Genomic DNA, 20,858 nt, shown 5'->3' on the forward strand with positions numbered 1-20,858 from the left:
CTTCATAAGAATGCATTGGGCTACGTGCATAGCCTGCACATTGCTTCTTTTGCTTGGGCTTGGATAGCACGTTGTGACTGGTCTACCGTTCTTTTGTCAAGAGAGCCCTGCGTTGGCAGGTTGCCAAGTATGCGTGCCCTTGGGCTCGCCTGCGTCTTTGGCGCTCTCCTACTAGGTGCGATGACGTCTGAGATAGCCTACTTACAGTCCAGCACGCCAATACACCCAGCGCCCACCTCCTTGAGAAGGATGGCCATGGAAATTTCCAGGCTTCCTTGGTTCTGTGGGCATAGTACTCAGCATTACATTATGCGCCACATTTGTACGCAGATGCCGCTCTGGGCAATGATGTAGGAGAGCTGCTGAAGCAGGGCGATGCAGCGTTCGCGGCTAGCACGTACTCTTCGGCAGTCCGCTTTTACTCCCAGGCTATCGGTACGCTGTCGCACTGCGATGATGTGTTCTGCGTGGGGGCTGGTGTGCTGCTCGCGCCCACGATGGTGGTTGGGACACGGTGGCCCCGAACCGACGTGCCCTCAAGAAGTTATGGGGTTGCCTTAGACGCCGGCTTTTTGGCAAGCAGCCTCGCATCACTGTGCGTGCGCTGGTCGCCTGCTTTAGATGCAACCGCTCGGTGCTGCCGCACACATGTACCACGCCTCTACATGTCGAGCTGCCATGCCTGCTCCCTGCTCCTCCGGTCTTGCTCCCCGCACAGACCTGCAATCCACGCAGCCGCTGCTGTACACAAAGCGCGCGGCCGCCTACATCAGCCTGCGGTCGCTGACACAGGCGCTTCGGGATCTGAACAAGGCGGTGGAGCTGGACGATGCTTTTGTGCAGGTGGGGGCCTGCCGGACTGGAAAGGGGCGAGCGGGGTGGACACAAAGAACGCCGTCAGAAGCGAATGGAGTCTGGAGAGGAAGGGGAAGCGAGCTAAATCAGGGTGGTGGGGAAGAGGCTGATGGTTCCTGGGGTTTCGCGCTCGTAGCTGTTTGAGGGAGCATGGAGCGCCGACAATGTGGGAATGAGGCCCGGGAAGGGCACAGCAGTCTGAGCCCTGTACCTGACCACACGTGGCTATTGACTGCAGGGCTACATCAACCGCGGCAAGCTACAGCGGCAAATGTGCAAGTACGTGTAACTGGGTTTGCACGCAGCCGCTGCCATCCATTGGGAGGGAAGGGGGCATATGTATGTATGTGTGTACACACGCGCGCGAGTTTGTGCAGGTGTGTGCGCGTGTGTAAACAAACAACAACAAAACGAAGCCCGCCCAGACGGCGTCGGAGTTACTTTCGGATACTAACAGTACCGAGCGTGTGTGTGTGTGTGTGTGTGTGTGTGTGTGTGTGTGTGTGTGTGCGTGTGTGTGTGTGTGTGTGTGTGTGTGTGTGTGTGTGTGTGTGTGTGTGTGCATGTGTGTGCGAGTGCATTTGTGTTGGGTAAACAAGGGAAACGTTTGGTGCTCGAACCACCGCTCCTATGCTAAACCTCCGAGTTTTGCCGCAGCACGCAGTGCCAGATGCATATAGGGACCGCTCGCAGGGCCCGTAAACCGCGCATGCATCCTGCTTGGCCCGACCAACGTTCACGCCGCAATCGTGCAGCTACGACGCGGCGGAGCGGGACTTTAAGCGCGTGCTGGAGCTGAAACCGGGGCAGAAGGTTGCGGAGCAGGAGGTGAGGCGCGGCAGGGCGCTGGCTATGCCCGCTACACGGGAGGACAGCAGGAAGGAAGGAGGTTGTCAGGCTTCCACGTACGGGAAAGGCCACGTATCCATGGAGTAGAGAGAAAGAGAGAGGCCGCGGGGCGCGGTCCCGGAGCTGCTGCCGGCTGGAAGCGTCGCTTGTCCCGCGCGCTGCACGAGGGGACAGCGCCCGCATGCACACGTGTTGAGTTCAGACCGTCCCTGCGCGCTCTTGCCTGTCGGCCTGGACCCGCACTGCCCGCAGCTGCAACGCACGCTGGCCTCCCGCTCCAAGATGGAGGCGGTGCAGGCGGCGGTGAGGGCGGCGGAGGCGGCCAAGGCGGAGGCCGCCAAGGCGGCGGGCGACGGCGCGGAGCCGCCTAACACTTCGGCCGCGGACCTGGAGCGCATCAAGCCCACTCTGGAGAGCCTGTATGAGGACTCGCCCGACTGTGTCCAGGTGCGGACAGTTGTGAGGCGATTTACGAAAGGCAGGCAGGTCTGGGAAGCGGTACACCTGGAGGCAGGACAAATGGGATAGGCACCGGCAGGTGCCGCGAGTTACCTGTCACGCAATGCCAATCGCTCCTCATCCACCTCCATGCGACAGGCGCAAGTGCTGGAGGCGCAGATGATGTTCGCAGCGGCCGAGTACGAGCAGGTGGGTGGGAGGCACTGGGGCTGTACCCCTCAGCTGAATGCCGTGTCGCCAGCCGCTGCAAGCCAACGCGACCCCCGCCGACCCGCTTCCACACCTCCTGCTGTCCCCGCCGCCCGCCTCACCTACCCTGCCCCGTCCGTCTGCCCCTTCATCCGCCCACCTACCCGCCTGCTCACTCACGACTCACAGGTTGTGGCTGTCACCGGCCGCATCGTCAAGGCCGACGACCGGCAGCTGGACGCGCTGGTGCTGCGCGGCAGGGCCTACTTCTACCTGGTGAGCGACGGCCGGAGTGCGTGCGTGCGTGCGTGCGTGCGTGCGTGCGTGCGTGCGTGCGTGCGTGCGTGTGAGGGGGCAAGTTAAGGGCCGGGTGCGCGTGCGTGGTATGGGTGGGATGGGATGTGTGTTCCAGTAAACAAGGGAAGGTCAGGGAGTCGTGCATGGGCATGGGCGAAGCGGCCGCTGCACTGATCGGCGGTTTACCATCACCACCCTGGCCGTGACGCCCGAAACCGCTGCAACCCCCCTGTTGCCTCGCCTGCTGCCAGTACGACCACGACATGGCCAAGCGCCACTTCGGCGAGGCGCTCAAGTACGACCCCGACCACGGCGCCGCGCGCAAGGAGTTCAACAAGGTGGGGCTGTTTGGCCCGGCTGTGTGAGCAGCTGCAGGGAGGTGTGGGCGTAGCATTGTGGTGGCCGGTTACTGGTGACCGACACGGTTTCCGCTCGTTCCGACTGCATCAATCATGGGCACCGCTTACACCTTCCACGCCCTCGCATTCGAACAGGCCCCCTGACCCCCCAGCCCCCCCCCCGGTCCGTGCTGTTCCGCACGATTGTCTAGCGTCTACCACTTAACTTGTCATAGAATGTTACCCCCTGACCCTCCCCATGCACACAGGTCAAGGACTACGACCGCAAGCGCGCCCGCGCCGAGAAGGCTCTGGAGGCGCGGGACTGGGAGGCCGCGGAGAAGGGATACATCGACGCCCTGCACGTGAGTATCCCGCCCGCGCCGCCGTCTGGAAACAGGACAGCGGGCGCGCTACTTCCCCAGCGCCGTGGCTCGTGCTGCTAGTCGAATCTAGCGCCAGCACACGCTGCTGGCAGTGGCTGACCTGCCGCGCTTTGGGATGTCAAAGCCTCACGGCCTTCCCGCCTCCAACGTCTGCTGTTGCCTCCCCTCCACCTGCCATTTTCACACCGCCGCCTTCCAACAAGGCATGCCTGGAACTCCCTGTCTTCGTGCCCGCCCCTCCTGCAGGTGGACCGCGACCACCGCAAGGGCAACGAGGCGCTGTGGTTCGGGCTGTGCCGCGCGCGCGCCGCACTGGCCCGCATCGACCTGGCCATCACGGCCTGCGCCAACACCCTCATCCTGGCGCCCGGACACCGCGAGGCCAAGCTGCTCATGGTGGGCGGTGGGTTGGGCGCTTGCCGTTGCCGGGCCTGGCATATGTTACGACCGCACAAGGGAAAGGGATGGGATCCGGCGGGCGTGTCGCCGGCACGTCTCCGCTAGGAAGCACAGTGCAGCGCCTGGCTGGCGCACCTTGCGTACCCGTACCGTTCTGTTGCATTTCCCTGCTGCCCACCCGCGCGTCCATCTGCAACGACCCGCAGGTGCGCACAATGCTCGAGGCGGAGCGATTCGATGAGGCGCAGGTGAAGGCGCGCGAGTTCCTGTCGCAGCACCAAAACGATGGCGAGTTCCACGAGGTAGGCACGGAGGGGAAGCGGGGAGAGAGAGGATGCAGCGCCGACGAGTTCTGTGGTGTGGGGGCGCGGTGTAATGGCGGCTGGAAGCAGCGTTTGGAGCCAAGCATGGCAGGCAGAGGAGCTTGCTTGGGGCCGGGTGGCGCTGCTGCGCGGCAGCAGCCGCAGCAGCCGCAGCAGCCGCAGCCTCTTTGCCGTGTGCGGCTGCAGCTGCTCAGTGGGCTGCATGCGCTCAGGCTTGTGCTTGCCCTCTGGGTAGGGGCTGGCACGGGCACGGGACGTGGTTGAAAGTAGCCGCGGGGGTAACCCAGTCAGCCGAAAAGACTGGCCCGAGCGGCGAGCTAAATACGCTGGGAAGAAATGAAGAATGGTGCTACGTAATACTAGATACATAGGGTAACGGGGTAACGTCTTCACGTTGACGTTATGGAAATGAATGTATGTGCCATCTTCGAATCAGTCCACCCATGTCCTCCTCTGCACACCCCGGCTTCGCGAGTGCCACGCGCATAATACTGATAACTCATGTTGTTAAACTCGTGCCTTCTGTCCCAACAATGCCAAATGTGCAGTTGGCGCGCGAGGCGGAGCGGCGCCTCAAGATGGCCAAGCGCAAGGACTACTACAAGGTGCTGGGCATAGACAAGACCGCGGGCGACCGCGAGATCAAGCGCGCCTACCGCGACCTGGCAAAGAAGTATCACCCAGACAAGGTGCGGCCGGTATGTGTGTGTGCGTTTGTGTGTGTGTGTGTGTGTGTGTGTGTGTGCGTGCGTGCGTGCGTGTGTGTGTGTGTGTGTGTGTGTGTGTGTTATGTTGCGGCGGCCCACAGCCTTCACCTCCCCGTCCGCCCCAGCACCCCTTTGTTGCGTATTGCGCCCCGGTCGCCCCCCGGAAAACGTTTGTGGCACGCCGCCCCCAACTTAGACACGCTTACTTTCTGCCGCTCCCCCTGCTCATTACTGTTGTGACACCCTTGCATGTTTCTTTGTCAGGTGTCTGCGGACGAGCGCGAGGCGTCGGAGGCGCAGTTCCGAGAGATTGCCGAGGCGTACGAGGTCCTGAGCGACGAGGGCAAGCGGCAGGCGTACGACAGCGGGCAGGACCTAGAGGAGATGCAGCACGGCGGCGGCGGCGGCGGGCATCCCTTCTTCCAGCAGGGCGGCATGCACTTCACCTTCCGCTTCGGGTGATAGGGTGTGGCCAGGGGTGTGTTTTGTGAGGAGGCGGACATGCTGGCTGAGCGTGCGAGTGTTGGGGTGACACGACGTCGGACGGCCTGTGTGATTTGATCTGTGTGATACGAGTTCAGGCCCATAATAATGGAACCTGATCCGGCACGTTCATGAGTGCCGTGGAGGCTGGTGAGATGAGGAAGTTGCGGCTGGGTGGGTGCGTGCGCTGGGGATAATGAGAGTTCTTGGACTGAAAGAGAGGTGACTTAGATAGGATGACTTGGCAGCTGCATGCGTGCACGACAGGCTACCGTATGACAGTTATGGTAGTTGGACCTGTTGGACCTGAACGCAGATGCGTGGGCGGTGGTGCGTGCGTGTGTGCACAAGAGTGGTCGGCAGAGCTCCCTAAGTACCGTATGTTGCTGCTGCTGCATGGCTCGGTTGGACTGAAGTGTCAACAATGGGAGGCGGCGGGCGGGTGACTGAGAGAGACTCGTCTGGCAAGATGCGCCCCCCCCCACACACCACCAACTGTCCTGGCGAACTGGGAGCCTCCCTCAAACTGGGAACCTCCCTGTGGATGCGCAGGGCTGTCTGCGCCGCTTCTGCGCCAGCAGGTCCGCGCGTTCGCTGGGGTGAGCTAATCGTGCCCCACCCACACGGAGCAGCAACCAATCCACAATCCCTTCGCCCTCAGCGTTTGTGAATTGTGATCGGTTACCGTACTCGGTTAGTGGGGTGTATGGGGGCTTAGCTGAGCACACACGCCCTTGCTTCTCCGAACATGAGGAGCGAGGACTCGACAAGTCACTCATACACCACCCCTGAGTCCATTACACGATTTCTTCCTACATGGCGGCGGCCTTTTCATCTTCTCGAGTTCAACGGGGCCGTCGGCACACACCCCCTCGTCCAGGCGCCGCGCCCCACCCTACACAACCTTCTAGCACCGGGTTCTCACGTTCTCTTGGTGCAATCGAGCAAACATACAGTAGATGGTCCTTACAGCAGGCATGGGGGAATACTGAATCAGTCCTTATGCTCCCGACACTGGTTGCAGCCTGCCGTCATACATCCGATGGTTGTGTGCGTGTGTTCAGCACGCAGCCGGGCAACTGGCTCGGACTGGCCAGACAATGTGCATAGCGTCAAAACGGGCTTTGGCTGTCGGAGCGCCGCCGTTGATTGCTGGCAGGGGACACCGCTCACTCATAACCTACGTCCAGCCCGTGCTGCAGGGGGCAAAAAAGGAACAGCAAAAGGGTTACTGTCTGGTTACGGTCTGGTTATGGTCTGGTGTAAAGAGAAAAGTTGCATTTAGTGTTATGCAGCAGCTGTTCCAGGACTCCGGCCGCCCTTCGAACCCAGAACTTGCTCGTACAATCACGTACCTGCAGCGGCTTTGGCCGGCTTCTGGGCAACTGCGGCGGCTGTAGCAGGCGGCTTCGAGCGCTGCTTGGAGTTGTCATCCGCCTCCGCCACACCGGCCCGCTGCTGTGCTGCTTGCTGGTGTTGCTTCAGCGGCTGGCGCTGCGTCTTCGCCTGCAGCTGTGGCTTCCCACTGGCGGTGGCGGCAGTGGTATAGCCAAAGCCGTTGATGCGCTCGCTGCCCCTGGTGACGCGTGGTGGGGCCCTGTCCTCGCTGGCGTTCTCATCCGGGCTGGAGGGAGAGGTGTCCATCGCTGCCGCTGCTGCAGCCGCGGCCGGCCCAATGCCCCGCACCTCCTTGCGATTGGCGCCATCCACAGGCGGCTGGCGCGCCGCAGCCCCGCCCCGCGCAGCTGGAGCCGCGGCCCGCTCAGTCGCCTGGGCTGCTGGCGGGCTCTTGCTCGCGCCTGCGCCGCGAGCACGGGCGCCCTTGCCTGCGGCAGGCTGTGGTGCCAGCTCTGCCTCTTCCTCCTCCTCCGTGTCGTCCTCCTCCGGGAGGTCATACGCATCCATGGGCTTTGCCGTAGCAGCCGCCCGCTTCGCTGGCGGCTTGGCCACCTGGGCTGCCGGCTGCTCCCGCTCCTGTTCGTCCTCCCCTTCCTGGTCGGACTCCTCCTCGTCCTCCTCCTCCAGCTCGCTCTCCTCTCCCTCGCTAAGGCTCTCATAACCCCCGCGCGGCTTCTTAGTTGGTGTCGTGCGCTGCTGTGCCCGCGCAGGCGCGCCAGCGCCTTGCTTGGCACCCCTTCCCCGGCCTGCCTGCGGCGCGTCGTGGCTCCTCTCACGCTTAACGGCAGCCCCTGTTCGCCGTCCCACTGCCTGCTCGTCCACACCGTCGTCGTCCACCTGCCCCTCCGGCGGCTGCACCATGACCACGCCGCCCCAGACACCGCCAGAGCCAGCGGCACCGGGCCCGTCACCACCGCTTGACCCTGCAGATGCCTGCTGCCGGGGAGGCAGCAGGACCCCGTCCTCGCCCCGTCCTGCCGGCCCTGCGGCTGTGCTGCCGCCGCTACCGGATGCCGGTGCCCGCAGACCCAAACCGGCGATGGTGGGGCTGAGTAGGATCACATACCCGGGCGGCAGGCAGGACCCGTCCTTCTTCAGGCCTGTTGCGGGTAACGGCATGCGGTGCACGTAATCGTATGTGTGGACGAAAGAAGCAGGTGCTGGCTGGCACGATGGCCACGTGCAAGCATGCGACATATGTTATATTGCAAACAGCTGCAAACCAGCACAAGCCGTTGCAAGGCATATACCGCGTGCGCGCAGGCAGCTCACCCTTGGGCTGCTCTTCCGGCCGCGCCAGGCGGTACAGGGCGCGCGGCACCACCACCTGACCCGGGTGCTCGCGCCAGGACAGCGCCTCCACCTGCTCAGCGATGGCGCCCGTGTCCACCTGTGCGTGTGCGCGTGGGGCACCCGCAATCGCTTTCGAACAGCCGCGGACGTGTTACGTACGGCCCGCAGCGTGCTAGGTACGAAAGACTGCAAAAGCAAATGGGCTAGCCGTGCATGTACGTGCCGTGTGCATGCCAGCGATTAACCCTTGGGATGCCTGGCTCACCGGCTTGCTGCGCGCGCGTCCGCCCTCCTTGCCGCCCTTTGTACCGCCGCCGCCTGCTGCCGCCGCCGCCGTCAGCTCGCGGGTCACAATGGCCTTCGCCACCGCCAGACCCATATCCGCCATCAGCCGCACCGTGCGCGTGCTGGCGGCCGTGTCCACCTGGACGTGGTTTGGGCCGCAGGGGTTGCGCAAAGGGTCAGACCTCGGGGGTGACAAAAGGGCGCACATTCGTGGGGGGGGGGCTTGCCAGCATGACTGGCGTAATAATCGAAGGCGAGACGTGCGTGCCAGGCGCCTCAGTGGCTCACCGTGTCGTCGGCATCGTACATGGTGATCTTGACGCTGCGCAGGATCTTGCACACCGCCGGCAATGCCTCGCCCGCGCCCGCAGCCAGCAAGCCCAGCGGCTTTGCCGCGGCGCCGCCGCCACCACCACCACCACCGCCGCTGCTGCCTTGGCCGGGCCCACGCGGCACGAGCAGCGCCTCCAGCGCAAGCTGCAGCATGTCCTGTGAGGATTTGCAACACATGTATTGAGATTGTAGATGACCCAAATCAAATGAGGACAAGGATGCAAGATACCGTTTTATCCAGACGCCCAGCCTCTAGGCCCCAGTTACCGGATCCTACCTGAAAGGGCCGGTACTCTTCGGGGTCGGGGATGCCCTGCGTGTCCTCCTCTTGCTCATCCTCATCGGCACCCTCCTCACTCATGCGCAGCTTCTTTCCAGCCTGCGGGTAGCGCTCCGGCGGCTGCAGGGCGTGGGTGGGTGTGCCACGTCAGCGCACCGTCAAGAACCGACGATCTCGCGGCGAGTGCGTCCTGTGGCTCCAGCACACCAAGGACTGCCCGCCCTTAACTCACTATGGCCACATCGGGGTGGTGCGCCAGCACATACACCAGGTGCGCCAGGAGGAACTCGGGCGCGTCGCCCAGAGAGGGCCGAGAGCTGGCCCCCGCCGCCGCTGCCGCCCCGGTGGCGGTTGCCAGCGCAGCTGCGGCCATGCGGCTGCGGGTGAGAAGCACCAACTCGCGCAGCGTGCGCGCCGCCGCCTCGGCGTGCTCGGGTATCGGGTCCACGACTGCGCGGCGAGGTAGATATCACCGTTGGCTTGCATGCTGGTACGGTTCGTGCAAGTGCGCACACATGACGTGAGTGGAATACGAGAAGGACACACCCAACGTGCAAGATGAGCTTGGAACATATCAGTGCCGCGCTTTCACGCTCACCCGCCAGCGGCAGCATAGCTGCATATCGTGATCGCGTGCTCGCCCGCATACCCAGCTGCAGCGCGGTGTGCAGGAACATGCGCACCTGCCGCGACAGGACACAGAACACACGTGTGGTAGGCTTCGGTACGTTTTAGGTCCGAAAGGGTGCGGTTATGCAGGAGCTCGCTTCCTGCTGTAGATCTCTCTCAAAATGTAACTACGGATCCTGCTCACGACCGCTGCCTTAGCTCGCTACCCCTTTGAAATCCATTCTTCCTCAGCCTGCCTCTTCGCCGCATCCTCCGCACATGCCCGCGCCCCCGCCACTCACCTTGTCGCCTACGTCGCGGCGCACCTCCATGTACGGGTCCTGCATGGCCAGCGCCAGGGCGGTGTAGGCGGCGCTGCCCAGCCGTGAGTCGTAGCGGCGCGCCAGATGCAGCAGGCAGCGCGCAGCCGTGTAGCGCAGGTGCGCCCTGCAGACAGCCCACACCAAACGACAATAGGTAAGACCTTCAAGCCGATGGTTGTGCGACTGGCGCAGGGCATAGTGCAGATAGACAGGTTTGCATCATCAGGAAAGCATTCTAGATGTCGGGTGTCGTTCATGCGTCACCCTGAGCCCGGAATCACTTCCCGCCGTTACCTGTCCACGTCGTGCCGCACGCCAAACTCCTCTAGCTCCTCCTCCACGTTCAGCAGCCGCACCAGCAGTTCCTCCACAGCGCCGCCGCCACCTGCGTCAACCGCCACTGCCGCCGGTGCCCGGGAGGTCGATGGCCGCGCGCCGTTGCCGCTGGCATGCGGCGGCCCCATCACCGCGGCCACCGTGGCTGTCGGCAGCGGCGCCGCGGCGTCGGCACGCGCATTGGCGTTCGGCGTGACGCCGCGCGCGAGAGCCCTCAGCGCCGCAGCTTTCATGGCTACGCCGTAAGATGGCTTGCCCCACTCCGCCCCGCCCTCGCCGTCCTCCTCGTCATCGTCGTCCTCCTCGGCCAGGCCGGCGGCTAGCGCCTGTGCACTGCTGGGGCGGGACTTGCGACGCGCCCCGCCGCCGCCACCGCCGCCGTCGGCGGCCACGGCTGCCGCTGCCACCGCGGCCTGCCGCGCCGCCAGCCGCGCCGGGTCACGCAGGGTCGCGGCCATGTAGTCTTGAGTGATGAACGCCACGTACTCCGCGGCGTAGTCTGCAGTAGGCGACGTGCAAAGCCGAATGCGGTGCATGAGGCAAGAATTAGCTCCGCTTCAAGCCACAGGACCACAGAACCAAATCGAGCAGTGCCGCGTCTTCTAACCAAGCCCCGCCCTGACCTTAAAACGCACCGCTCCAACCGACCCGCCTCACCTGTAAACAGTGCCGGTTCCACCTCGCCCAGGCTACCCATGGCCTCAATCGCTGCTGCCGTGCCCGCCGAAGCCTCGCAGCCCGGCACCAGCGCCGCCGCCAGCCGCTCCGCGAGCGCCCGCAGCACGCCCGCCCGGTGCTCCCGGCCCGAGCCGCTGCTGCCGCCACCACCGCCTCTTGCGAGCTGCGGCTGCTGGGGCTGCGACTGCGGCTGCAGCAGCAGGATGGAAAGCGCATGCACTGCCGCCTTGGCCGCCTTTCGGTACGGCCCAAAGCACAGCTCCTGTAAAGACGCCAGTAGGGCGCTACGCGCTTCCACTGCCGCTGCCGACACGGGGCCTGCGCCGCCTTGCCCTGGCGCCGCTTTGCCAGCTGCCGCGTCTGCCGCAGCTGCCTGCTGGCCGCGCGTGTGGCGCTTTCCGGCAGCAGCTGAGGGTGAGGATGAGGGTTTGCCGTCATCGGCATCGCCGCCGCTAGCACGGCGTTTGCGCCTTGCGGAGCTGGCCTTGGTGCTGTCCGCCGCGGCGCGCCCGCGCTTCTTGCCCTTCGCTGGCGAAGCCTCTTGCCCTTTCTCTTCCTGGTCCTCCTCGTCGTCCTCTTCTGATGCACCCGCATGCTCGTTTTCCTTCTCCTCCACATCGTCGCCGTTGCCGTCTGCATCTGTACGCGCACCAGCCGCCGCAACTCCAGCCAGCGGTGTGCCAGCGCAGTAGCGTGCGGCGTGGCGCAGCACACGCACCGCCGTCACCGTCGCCAGCTCGCCCTTGGCCGGCGCCGCCGTCACGACGCCCGCCACAAGCGGCATCGCCAGCGCGAACACTGCCGGTGCCGACTTGGCCGCCACCACCGCCAGCGCCGCCGCCGCCGTCACCACTGACGTGTCACGCTTGGCGCCGCCAGCGCTATCCAGCGCGGCGATGAGGCCAGCGACGTGGCTGGGCGCCATCAGGGTGGGCGCGGCGGCAGCGGCGAGGCGGGTGATGAGCTCCGCCACGGGCGCCTTGGAGCCGCCGCCGGGCAGCCGCGACAGTGCGTCCTTGCGCGCGGCGGCGGCAGCCTGTGCAGGTGCGCGGACGTCCGGAGGCGCCGGGTCATTGAGGCGCAGCTGTCAACGTGTGCATTACCAAGCTGGGCGGCACGCACGCTTCGCCCCTCTGCCACCGCTACCCATCCACGCCTTCCCCGACCCCGCCCGCCTTAATCTCAGCTTGGTAACCGGGGACCCCACCGCACGCATCGTATCAGCCGATCTGCGCAACCTGAAGTAAGTTTACCTCGGCAGTGGTGGTGGGCGCGGCCAGTTGCGCCAGCCGGTCAAATAGGAAGCTGTCCCGCGCCTCGCCCACCAGCCGCACCAGCTGCTCCGAGCCGCGCGCCTGGCCCTCGGCCGGCCCGCCCGCGGCGGCGGACAGCTCCGCGCACACGTGCATTAGGCGCGGCTGCATGCAGTAATAAGGGGAGGGCAAGCGTGAGGGATGTTCGATGGGAAGAGCGGCTTTGAGCGTCCCATGGGTGTCAGGATGGGGCCTTGCGGCAGCGAGGGTAGCTGGGTTCATGGACATATGACTGCGCAAGTCGCGCTGCGGACGGGGACAATCTGCTTGCGAGAGACAAGGCGCACACCCCCACTCACCCTGAGCTTCTGCACCCTAGCCTCATCCTCGGCACGAGCTGCCGCCCGAACCTGCACAGTGCAGGCGACAGGCGAGCTTCAGGCGCCTTACACGTACAGCACCACCCAAGTGGCCACACATCATTGCAGCCAGCTCCAAGCCAGCCGCGCAGTCCACCCCACCCGCCGCCCACGCCCCGCATCCCGCCGGCCCCCGCCCGCCCCACCTGCCCCCGCAACTCCACCAGCTCCTGCAGCAGCAGCGCCGCCCGCGCCTTGAGCGCCAGCGCTTTGCGCACCGCCGCTCTGTCCTGTGCGCCGTAGCTGGCCCACAGCGCGGCCTGCACCGGTGGAGTTGCGAGGCAACAGGGCACATGAAGGTATGATAGATGTATCGGCATCGGCTCACTTTCTTACGCACAAGCAAGCTTTCTGGCAAGCACTTACCCAAACAGCGGAACCGACGCGCTGCCCCAGTGACGCAGGTAGCAGCCCCACGCCGCCCTTGGCCGCCTTGGCGCCTCCAACGGCCCCGCCCCCAGGTGCTCCTGTCGCCGTCGCGCCCGCCATCGGCGTCGCCAGCAGCGCCATAAGGTGCGGGCGCAGCTCCAGGTCGCGAACCAGGTCGGCGCACAGGCGGGCCGGCACCCAGCCCACCGCCCGCACCAGGCCCGGCATGTTCATGGCGCCTGCACGCACCAGAGGCATACAAGCTGTTGCGTTGGGGAAGGCCCCCACTCCCCAGACCTAGCAGGAGCTGCACCATGTAAACAACAAGCACGCTAGCATTGCGCAATACGCACCCTGCTGCAGTGCGGTGCAGGTGCCGCGCCAGGCTGCCAGCAGCCCCGCCGCCGCCTCACGCCGCACGCCAATCTTGCGGTCCCGCAGCCGCGGCGCCACCTCCTCCCGCAGCAGCGCAAGCACCTCGTTGTCCAGCAGCGGGGGAGGGGCCGGGCCGCCAGGGGGCAACAGCGATGTCGGCGGCCCGGCCGCTGCCGCCACAGCCAGCGCACAAACAGCCCTGCGGGCCCGCCATGCCAAGCACCGGCAACTCAGCATAATACAAAACCAGCACTGCTGCAGAGCTGGGACGCAGCTCCAGCCGAGTCGCCCTCCCGCTCGCTGCTGCCCTCCTGCAATCCCCTCCAGCCCAGGCCTCCATCGTGGGCCCCTCACCTGCACGCCGCCGCACGGACCTTGTCCTCCAGGTCGTGCAGCCGCGCCCGTGTTGCGCCCAGCACCTGCCGCTCCAGCCCGCCGTCCGGAGCCGCCGCTGCGGCCACCGCCGCCAGCTGCGGCGTGCGGCCCAGCATGGCCACCCGCACCGCCGGCGAGGTGTCCGTGTAGCGCTGCAGCAGCTCCTGTGTGTTGACGGCGGCGACAGATCTCTTGCATTCGCAAGTTGTTTGCAACATCCATCATACCGCACTCCGCCAAGGTTGACGACGCAGCATGCATAATCTAGTACTCAAGCCAGGGCGTAAAATGGCGTCATTACCACGCCATGCACAGTGACATCGCCACTCTGCAAGGCGCCGCTGCAAGCGCACCTGCACCAGGTCCGGGTAGTGCGCCGCCATGGGCGCGGACGACGCCAGCGCACCCGCCGACGCCCCCGTCACCGCCAGTGAGGAAGCCGCGCCGCCGCCGCCACCGCCGCCATTCAGCGGGCCAGGCGGCGGCGCCGCCAGCAGGCGCGTCACCAACGCCGCCGCCGCCAGCCGCCGGTGCTCGTCCTCCTGACGCAGCTGGCCCTTGAGCTCCGGGAGCACCGGCAGCAGCAGCTGCGGGGCTGAGCCGTGCAGCTGCGAATGCACGACAGCAGGGAAGGCAAAGGCCCTAAGCTTGCATTTTTGGACTGCGTAGCCCAGCAGATTAAGTGGTGATGTGAGCGCGATTGCACGACTGCCATCACGTACCCCGTGCAGCAGCGTGAAGGGGTCGTAGGCAGCGCCCCCTGTATCACCGTCGGCCGCGGCCGCCACCGTCGCCACTGCAGCTGCAGCCGCCTTGCCACCCGCCGCCCCGCGGCCGCTGTGCCGGCCCGGGCCCACTGCAGTGCCGCCAGCTGCATCCAGTCCCTGTAGCCCTCGCCGCACGCATGACAGCACCCGTCGCTGCAGCGCGCCGCGCAGCACGTCGCCTCCCTTCGCCAGCAGCCTAGCCGCGAGCCTACAAAGGTTCAGGCGGGCAGCTTAGCATACTTCTGCGGACCAAGCCGACCCACATCACATCCGTTCTAATAATGCTTGAGTACGCGCCCTGCATGGACGCCTCGCCCGCCAGTACGTCAGCGTGTCACTGCTCACTCACCCCCGCGCGGCATCGGAATACTGCGCCGCCGCTGCCTTGGCGCCCGCGCCTGACAGCGCCGGCTGGCCCGCCACCAGCGCCGCTAGCAGGATGTCAACCACCTGCAGACCAGGACGAAACCAACGGCATTGGTCGTAACCCATATGCATGGCGCGGGTTACCACCACCACCCGTGCACTCTGGTCCCGACCCGTGCCCTGCTGTCCCAACTCCGCCCACGCACCTCCTCCGGCGGCTGCTCCGACTCCTCTATCATGCCCAGCAGCACCGACATCACCACGTCCGCCAGCGTTGCCGCGTTGTCAGCCCTGGCGCCAGGAAAGAAGTAGGACAGAAGAGACGGTTCTGCCACTGATCCAGATACGCCGTGTTCACCCTCCTTTGCCCGCACTACCCTCGTAGCCGCCCCCAGACATGATCGCTGGGCTCGGGCCTGTCTATCCCGCGCCCCTCTCGTACTGCCCCGCTGCCCGCTGCCCCACCTGACCGCCTGCAGCAGGCCAGCGAAGGTGCGGCCCACCAGGTCAGCATCCTCCAGATCCAGCAGCGGGATGTACAGCTTCACCTGTGGGGAGGAGCACAAGCACTCAGACGAGCAATAAGGGTTGCTGGCGGCAGGCAGTGTCGGCAATGGGCAGGGGTGGTGTGGGCAAGCGCCCAGCAGGGCAAGTGGCCGAATACCTCGGCGGAGCCGCACTACGCCCCAAGAGCCCAACCCAGATGGAGGTGGGTGGTGCCCAACCCAGACGGCGCGGGCATGTGTGCTCACCTCAGCGTAGGACGCCAGCATAGAACGGGCTAGGTCGTAGCCGGGCCCCGCCTCCTCCAGCCGCGACCAGCAGTCCACCAGCAGCTCGTACACCAACTGGAAGCAGTGGAGCATCCGGCGAGACAGGCGCCGCAGGAAACAGGGAGGCATGCCATGCAGGCGACGGACACGCATCAGAAACGTTTCACACACCGAAACTGACAGTTTCCATTCCCGTGAACATACACGCCACAGCACACAACGCACCCGCAGCTGGTCGTCGTCGTAGGGAAGGTCGGGCGCAAACACACGCATGAGCTGCACTAGGCAGATAGCGCCGTACATGCGCACGTCCTGTGACGGAATGCATGGCCAGGGCAAGGCAAGGCAGGCGGCCGGGGCATTACGCTTCTGGGTCGGGCGCGCTGTGAAGACATTGCAGTTCAGGCCGAGGCGTTTGTGATACGGTTTGCGCATGTAGTTGGCGAGTTGGGGTTCTGTGTTGCGCGCGCATGCTACGCAAACGGCCTCACCTTATCAGCGTTATCCGAGGTTGCGTGCTGGAGCAGCAGCCCCGGCAGCGTCTCCTGCGCGCCGCCCAGCGACTCCACGTCTTGCGGCAGCCCCTCTAACATTGTCCGCAATTGCTGGCAGCAGTGGGAGTAGGAGGGGCACAGCCCAGCGTGGCGACAGCGTCAGCTCGCACACCGGCACGGAAGCGGCACGCCCTGAGACCTCGCCCTTTCAATGTGTATTTCCCCCCACCCGCCCACGAGACGTCACGCAACTGGATGCTGTCGCTTTCGGTGACCGCCCCGCCCACCTTGAGGCACTTCACGATGTTGTCCTTTCCCTTCACCGCTTTCAGCTTCCCCGCCAGCACCACGACCTCCTGCTCGTGCTCGCCACTATCAAAATCATAACCGCTGGCGCCCGCGGCGCTCTTCTTCGCCGCGCGAGCCGGGCTTTTCCTCGGCGGCATTCTGCCCCTCGTTGCGTCACCGATCCCAAACTGAGGCGCGAGGCTGTTAATGCAGCATTATATGCGAGCTGCAAGTAGCATTGCCATGGCGCGTGGCCTTCTTCGCGAGGAGTCTGGCTGGAGCTGTCGAGCGGTTTCACGAAAATGCAAAATTTAGCCTTGGACCGCCCAAGCAAAATTGATTACAATAGTTCGAGGCGTGCATGATTGACTGAAACTGTTAAATCCAGGATTGGGTTAACGTGCCTCGATCCCAGCCTCCCAGGCGCGATTGGGACGCCTCCCACTGCAGCCTGTTTATTCGGATGTCCGTGCCTGCCCCAGCCCTCGCGTCGGGGCCGCCTCCTCGTCCGCGTCCCGACCTCCCCTCCAGGTAATCTTTCCTTCGCCACACGGCCATCACAGCATAAGGTCAGCTGCGTGAACACATGCAGTTCAGCGGCGCGAGGTCGCCCAGAAGTAGCTGCGCTCTTGGCTGTGGTTGAAGGTATGTGTGGGTTAAGGCTGCGCCCCGTCTTGCTTTGGCGGGGTCGGGGGCGGGTCGGATCGTCTGCTGGGGGAGGGGCAGGGGGAGTTGTGGGTGGGGGGCGCATGGGCAAGCTACGGCCTGCGACCCCTCCCACTTCTCAGCTTCCCAAACACCTTGGAACATACACACGCACAGCCGTGTATATATAGTGTGTCCTAGTTGTTCATGACTCGCTGACGCGCCAAACGCAGAATTGATCGTGGGCCAAAATTTTCCCCTGCCCCGGCAGCAGGCGCGCTCGCCAGCGCAGTCCAGGTTGACGTGGTTACGCTTTTAAACCTTAGGTTTGGATCGACGATGCACAAGTAGTCGGTAGCAACACTCTCTGAGCGAAGTTGCAAAATGGCCAGCTCTACACGCGTGGTCATCGTGGCTGTGGCCTTCACGGTCGTGGCCACTTTCTACTCTTTGAGCGAGCTCCACCGGATGAGTGCTATGCACACGGACGCGGAGACGACCAAGTTTGCTACGCACACGGGCGACAACAACCGTATCCTCCGCGCGGGTGCGCATACGGGCTGTAGGGCTTGCCCTATAACTACGGCTGCGCTCACGGGGACAGAGGAGTGTAAGGTCTTCGCCGGACACCTGGCATGCAGCAGAGGTGATCGACTGCGGCCGCGCTGAGTGTTTCCTGTTGCCTGGGATTGCCTTGTGTGCAGGAGGTCAAACAAGCGCTATTTCTAGCACTAGCGCTGGGACCGGGCAAGTAGGGAACACGGCGTCGGTCAGCACGACCAACACCGCCGCAACCACCTCGAGCAGCACGGCAGTGGTCGCAGCCACCACCACCACCACCACCGCCTCCACTGCCACAACTACGACCACCGGGGGGAGCTCCGGGGGCCACAAGTGCTACACGTATGAGCACACCGAGTGAGTTGAAGACCTGTTAGCTGCGCAGGCCTGGGCTGGAAGCTGCTACTGCCACCGCCATGTTCTGACCTTTTTCCGGGCTGCTGCTGCACAGGCTTTGGGGTGATGTGGTGGTATGGGGAACTCTCAACAAGAAGAAGAGCGCTGGCGAATGCTGCGATGCTTGCCTGAACTACCAGCCCACTAGCCCGGATGAGCCGGGCTGCAACGGTGAGGCGTCATTGGATCGGCGTGCCGCCGCTTCCAAGCAGTTAATACTGGAGCTGCGAATGTGTGTTGCAGTGGCGCAGTGAGAATAGGCGAGGCAGTGTTTGGTGGTGGGAGGTTAACACCCAATCACCCTGTAAACGCAGTGTGGGTGTACTGCGGTGACGAGGCAAAGTGCGGCTCTCAGCACCAGCAGTGCTGGCTGAAGCACCTGGTGAGTCCCGTCGATCCCGGTGCTCCCGGTGGTTTCGGCCGTGAAGTTAGCTCCTCACAGCACAGAACCAGAGCAGAGACAGTCAGGGCAAATGCTTACGTACGCGTCTGTCTTATGACGCAGGTGCATCCCGAGGCGAGCAAGCCAGCTCGCACGGGCCCCCAGACTCCCTGGACCTCCGGTACCATTGACGTGGACATCAACGCTGACCCCGGCTCTGATGCCAAGGTCAGCCCGTTCGTATGCATTTCGCTGGTGTTCTGCACTTGCAGTTTCGGGTTTTGTGTATGTGTGCCATCTTGCGTCGGGATTCCCGGTACCCAGGACTTGACTCCCGCCTCCCCTGCCTTCCCACACACTGCCCGCTTACCCTTCCACGCTCGGGCCAAGAAGGCCTCGGGAGCTCCCCGCATGTTCCACACTGTCACCTCGGCGCAGGGCGCTGCCGTGCACTGGCAGGTCCGCATTCACTACTACTGGTGAGCTGCACGTGCACCGCGTGCGTGCACCGCCTGGGGCATATTAGTTGGGCTCCGTGACCGAGTTGGATGGGCTTGCGGCGCTGGGACGCTAATATGGGGTAGCATGGATGTTTGGGTAGCGCTCGCAGTCGCTTTACCCCATCGCGGCTTGCTTTGTCGTGCCGCCTACAGGTGGAAGAAGCGGAAGGAGGAGTGCCAGAAGCAGGGCAACTGCGAGATGGGCGGCTTCACTCGCCTGCTGCACAGCGGCCAGAGCGACGACCTGATGGACGAGCTGCCCACCGTGGTGGTGGACCCGCTGCCGCAGAGCATGGTGGAGCACTCGTGGTACGTGGTGCTCAACCGCCCCTACGCCTTCGTGCAGTGGACCCAGCGCGTCAAGATTCCGGAGCCGTACGTGCTCATGAGCGAGCCCGACCACATTTACCTGCGCCCCATGCCCAACTTCATGAAGGGCAACGCGCCAGGTGCGTCTGGGCGGGGCGCATGGGGATGGGGTTGTCAGGATGGGATGCTGCTGGCTGTTGCCGGGTTCCAACGGACGGACTTGTGCTATCGGAGATGCACATGTTCATGCCTGTTGTAGATGACAGCCACCTACTTACCTTGTCTTCCCCTCTATATTGTGTGCGTGTTCAGCGGCCTTCCCCTTCTTCTACATCGAGCCGTCGAAGGCGGAGAATGTGCACATCACCAAGAAGTTCACCGGCGAGATCACTCAGAAGCAGCTGGAGGAGATTGCGCCCATCGGCAACAGCCCCACCTTCATGACCTTCGAAGACATGAAGAAGGTCATGCCCACCTGGATGAACGTCTCCATCGCCGTGTTCAAGGACCAGGAGGCCAACTCAGTGTGGGGCTGGGTGCAGGTGCGTGCCGCGTGTGTAGGTGTGCCAGGGAATACTGTTGGGTACGCGAGGGCTTGCCAGCTTCCATGGTCGCCGCTGCCTTGTGCTCCACCGCTGAGCTACACACACCGTGCCCTGCCTGTTCAATCCCAACCGCAGGAGATGTACGGCTTCACCATTGCGCTGTGGCTCAACGGCATCAAGCACGTGGACCTCTTCCTCAACATGCAGGCGCAGCCGCCGTGGGACCAGGAGATGCACATGGCCAACGGTGAGGCGCTTGGTTGATGATACTTCGCTGGCTTCAAGTGTAATCTTGGCCTTAGGTCGAACATCAAGTAACGGGGCGAACCACGGCCTGTTCGGCGTCCCATCGCGCGTGCACGGTTCCGCAAGACTCTGACTGACAGTTTACTCGTGTTGCGGCTCCTCCATTTCCTGCCCACAGGCAAGCCCTTCTACATCCTGCACTACACCTACGGCATGGATTACAAGCTCTCTGGCGAGTTCACTCCCGGCAAGTTCGGCGAGTGGCGCTTCGACAAGCGCACCTACGGCAGCCGCCCGCCGCCGCGCCACCTGGGCGAGCCTCCCAAGAACATGAAGAACGACCTGGTGAGGTGTTGGGCCTTCGCCGCAACGGTTCGGGGACACCGGCGCTGGTTCCCTGTGCTCCCAGCTGCTCCCAGTTCAACTTTGCTCAGGCCCTACTGACGTGGCCGCCTTTGTCTTGCTGCCGCTGTCCAGGTGCGTGCGCTCATCAACAGCATCAACGAGGCGTCCGCCGCGCTCCCCTGCTGGGACCAGTACGCGGAGACCGGCAAGGCCGTGTACGACTGTGACGAGATCAAGACGCTGACGGACCCGCGGTTCAAGAACGACGGCAAGGGCATTGCATGAGCAGCCCGCGAAGCTCAAGGCATTCTGTCACAGTACATGTAGCCACTGTGTGGTGGCTGCAAAGTCTAGCGAAGTAAGGATATCAGTGGAAATGAAGATGGTGCATGCAGACGAGAGGGGCACCACGCGTGCGTTTCATTGGCCATACACTTAGGCAAGGACGTGACCTGCTACCTGCTGGAGTGAGGGCGGTGCGCTGGGCCGACCTATTGGTCAGCGTTTAGAGTCGCGGTTTCGCACCGCGCTATAAGGAGATGTTGGCATAAGACGAGAAGCACTCGAGTGCATTCTGCCGCGCTAAGCCTATGTGTAACGGTGGCTTGTTTTTTTGTCCCCAAGTAAATT

At 64.1% G+C, this 20,858-nt stretch overlaps 3 protein-coding genes across 3 annotated transcripts; 2 read left to right on the forward strand and 1 right to left on the reverse strand.

Moving 5' to 3' along the window:
- The first annotated feature begins 44 nt into the window (after positions 1-44).
- Positions 45-6,066, forward strand: CHLRE_01g032500v5 (uncharacterized protein). The gene is made up of 14 exons (XM_001689550.2): positions 45-175; positions 331-435; positions 719-843; positions 1,094-1,134; positions 1,611-1,683; positions 1,957-2,151; positions 2,302-2,352; positions 2,542-2,628; positions 2,901-2,987; positions 3,257-3,352; positions 3,620-3,769; positions 3,979-4,074; positions 4,644-4,784; positions 5,067-6,066. The coding sequence occupies exons 1-14, from the start codon at positions 130-132 to the stop codon at positions 5,262-5,264; spliced, it is 1,491 nt and encodes a 496-aa protein (XP_001689602.2). The 5' UTR covers positions 45-129; the 3' UTR covers positions 5,265-6,066.
- Positions 6,067-6,070: 4 nt separating this feature from the next.
- On the reverse strand, positions 6,071-16,654 carry CHLRE_01g032550v5 (uncharacterized protein). Its single transcript, XM_043058660.1, has 26 exons — positions 16,299-16,654; positions 16,009-16,122; positions 15,743-15,829; positions 15,497-15,592; positions 15,210-15,292; positions 14,951-15,035; positions 14,728-14,828; positions 14,334-14,586; positions 13,965-14,219; positions 13,591-13,775; positions 13,215-13,435; positions 12,859-13,100; positions 12,639-12,752; positions 12,433-12,483; positions 12,074-12,238; positions 10,800-11,856; positions 10,101-10,641; positions 9,786-9,930; positions 9,473-9,557; positions 9,107-9,324; positions 8,872-8,994; positions 8,550-8,750; positions 8,242-8,400; positions 7,956-8,073; positions 6,641-7,783; positions 6,071-6,481 (listed from the first exon to the last, which is right to left on the reverse strand). The coding sequence occupies exons 1-26, from the start codon at positions 16,455-16,457 to the stop codon at positions 6,459-6,461; spliced, it is 6,024 nt and encodes a 2,007-aa protein (XP_042928574.1). The 5' UTR covers positions 16,458-16,654; the 3' UTR covers positions 6,071-6,458.
- Positions 16,655-17,123: 469 nt separating this feature from the next.
- On the forward strand, positions 17,124-20,840 carry CHLRE_01g032600v5 (uncharacterized protein). Its single transcript, XM_043058661.1, has 11 exons — positions 17,124-17,491; positions 17,649-17,862; positions 17,957-18,072; positions 18,216-18,283; positions 18,407-18,511; positions 18,677-18,762; positions 18,937-19,232; positions 19,405-19,634; positions 19,773-19,884; positions 20,062-20,228; positions 20,361-20,840. Exons 1-11 carry the CDS (start codon positions 17,329-17,331, stop codon positions 20,511-20,513), a joined length of 1,710 nt encoding a protein of 569 aa, XP_042928575.1. The 5' UTR covers positions 17,124-17,328; the 3' UTR covers positions 20,514-20,840.
- The last annotated feature ends 18 nt before the right edge of the window (positions 20,841-20,858 follow it).

Source organism: Chlamydomonas reinhardtii, chromosome 1 (assembly GCF_000002595.2).
Source record: "Chlamydomonas reinhardtii strain CC-503 cw92 mt+ chromosome 1, whole genome shotgun sequence".
Taxonomy (NCBI): Eukaryota; Viridiplantae; Chlorophyta; class Chlorophyceae; order Chlamydomonadales; family Chlamydomonadaceae; genus Chlamydomonas; species Chlamydomonas reinhardtii.

Bases quoted from the DNA above. Each gene is read 5' to 3' on its own strand.
- CHLRE_01g032500v5 (XM_001689550.2), top strand. From the start codon at position 130: ATGCGTGCCCTTGGGCTCGCCTGCGTCTTTGGCGCTCTCCTACTAG. The intron at 1,684-1,956 runs GTGAGGCGCGGC...CACTGCCCGCAG, and splicing joins AGAAGGTTGCGGAGCAGGAG to CTGCAACGCACGCTGGCCTC. The intron at 4,785-5,066 runs GTGCGGCCGGTA...TTTCTTTGTCAG, and splicing joins AGAAGTATCACCCAGACAAG to GTGTCTGCGGACGAGCGCGA.
- CHLRE_01g032550v5 (XM_043058660.1), bottom strand. From the start codon at position 16,457: ATGCCGCCGAGGAAAAGCCCGGCTCGCGCGGCGAAGAAGAGCGCCGCG. The intron at 13,436-13,590 runs GTGAGGGGCCCA...GCGGGCCCGCAG, and splicing joins GTCCGTGCGGCGGCGTGCAG to GGCTGTTTGTGCGCTGGCTG. The intron at 12,753-12,858 runs GTAAGTGCTTGC...CCACCGGTGCAG, and splicing joins GCGTCGGTTCCGCTGTTTGG to GCCGCGCTGTGGGCCAGCTA.
- CHLRE_01g032600v5 (XM_043058661.1), top strand. From the start codon at position 17,329: ATGGCCAGCTCTACACGCGTGGTCATCGTGGCTGTGGCCTTCACGGTC. The intron at 17,492-17,648 runs GTGCGCATACGG...CCTTGTGTGCAG, and splicing joins CAACCGTATCCTCCGCGCGG to GAGGTCAAACAAGCGCTATT. The intron at 18,073-18,215 runs GTGAGGCGTCAT...CTGTAAACGCAG, and splicing joins GGATGAGCCGGGCTGCAACG to TGTGGGTGTACTGCGGTGAC.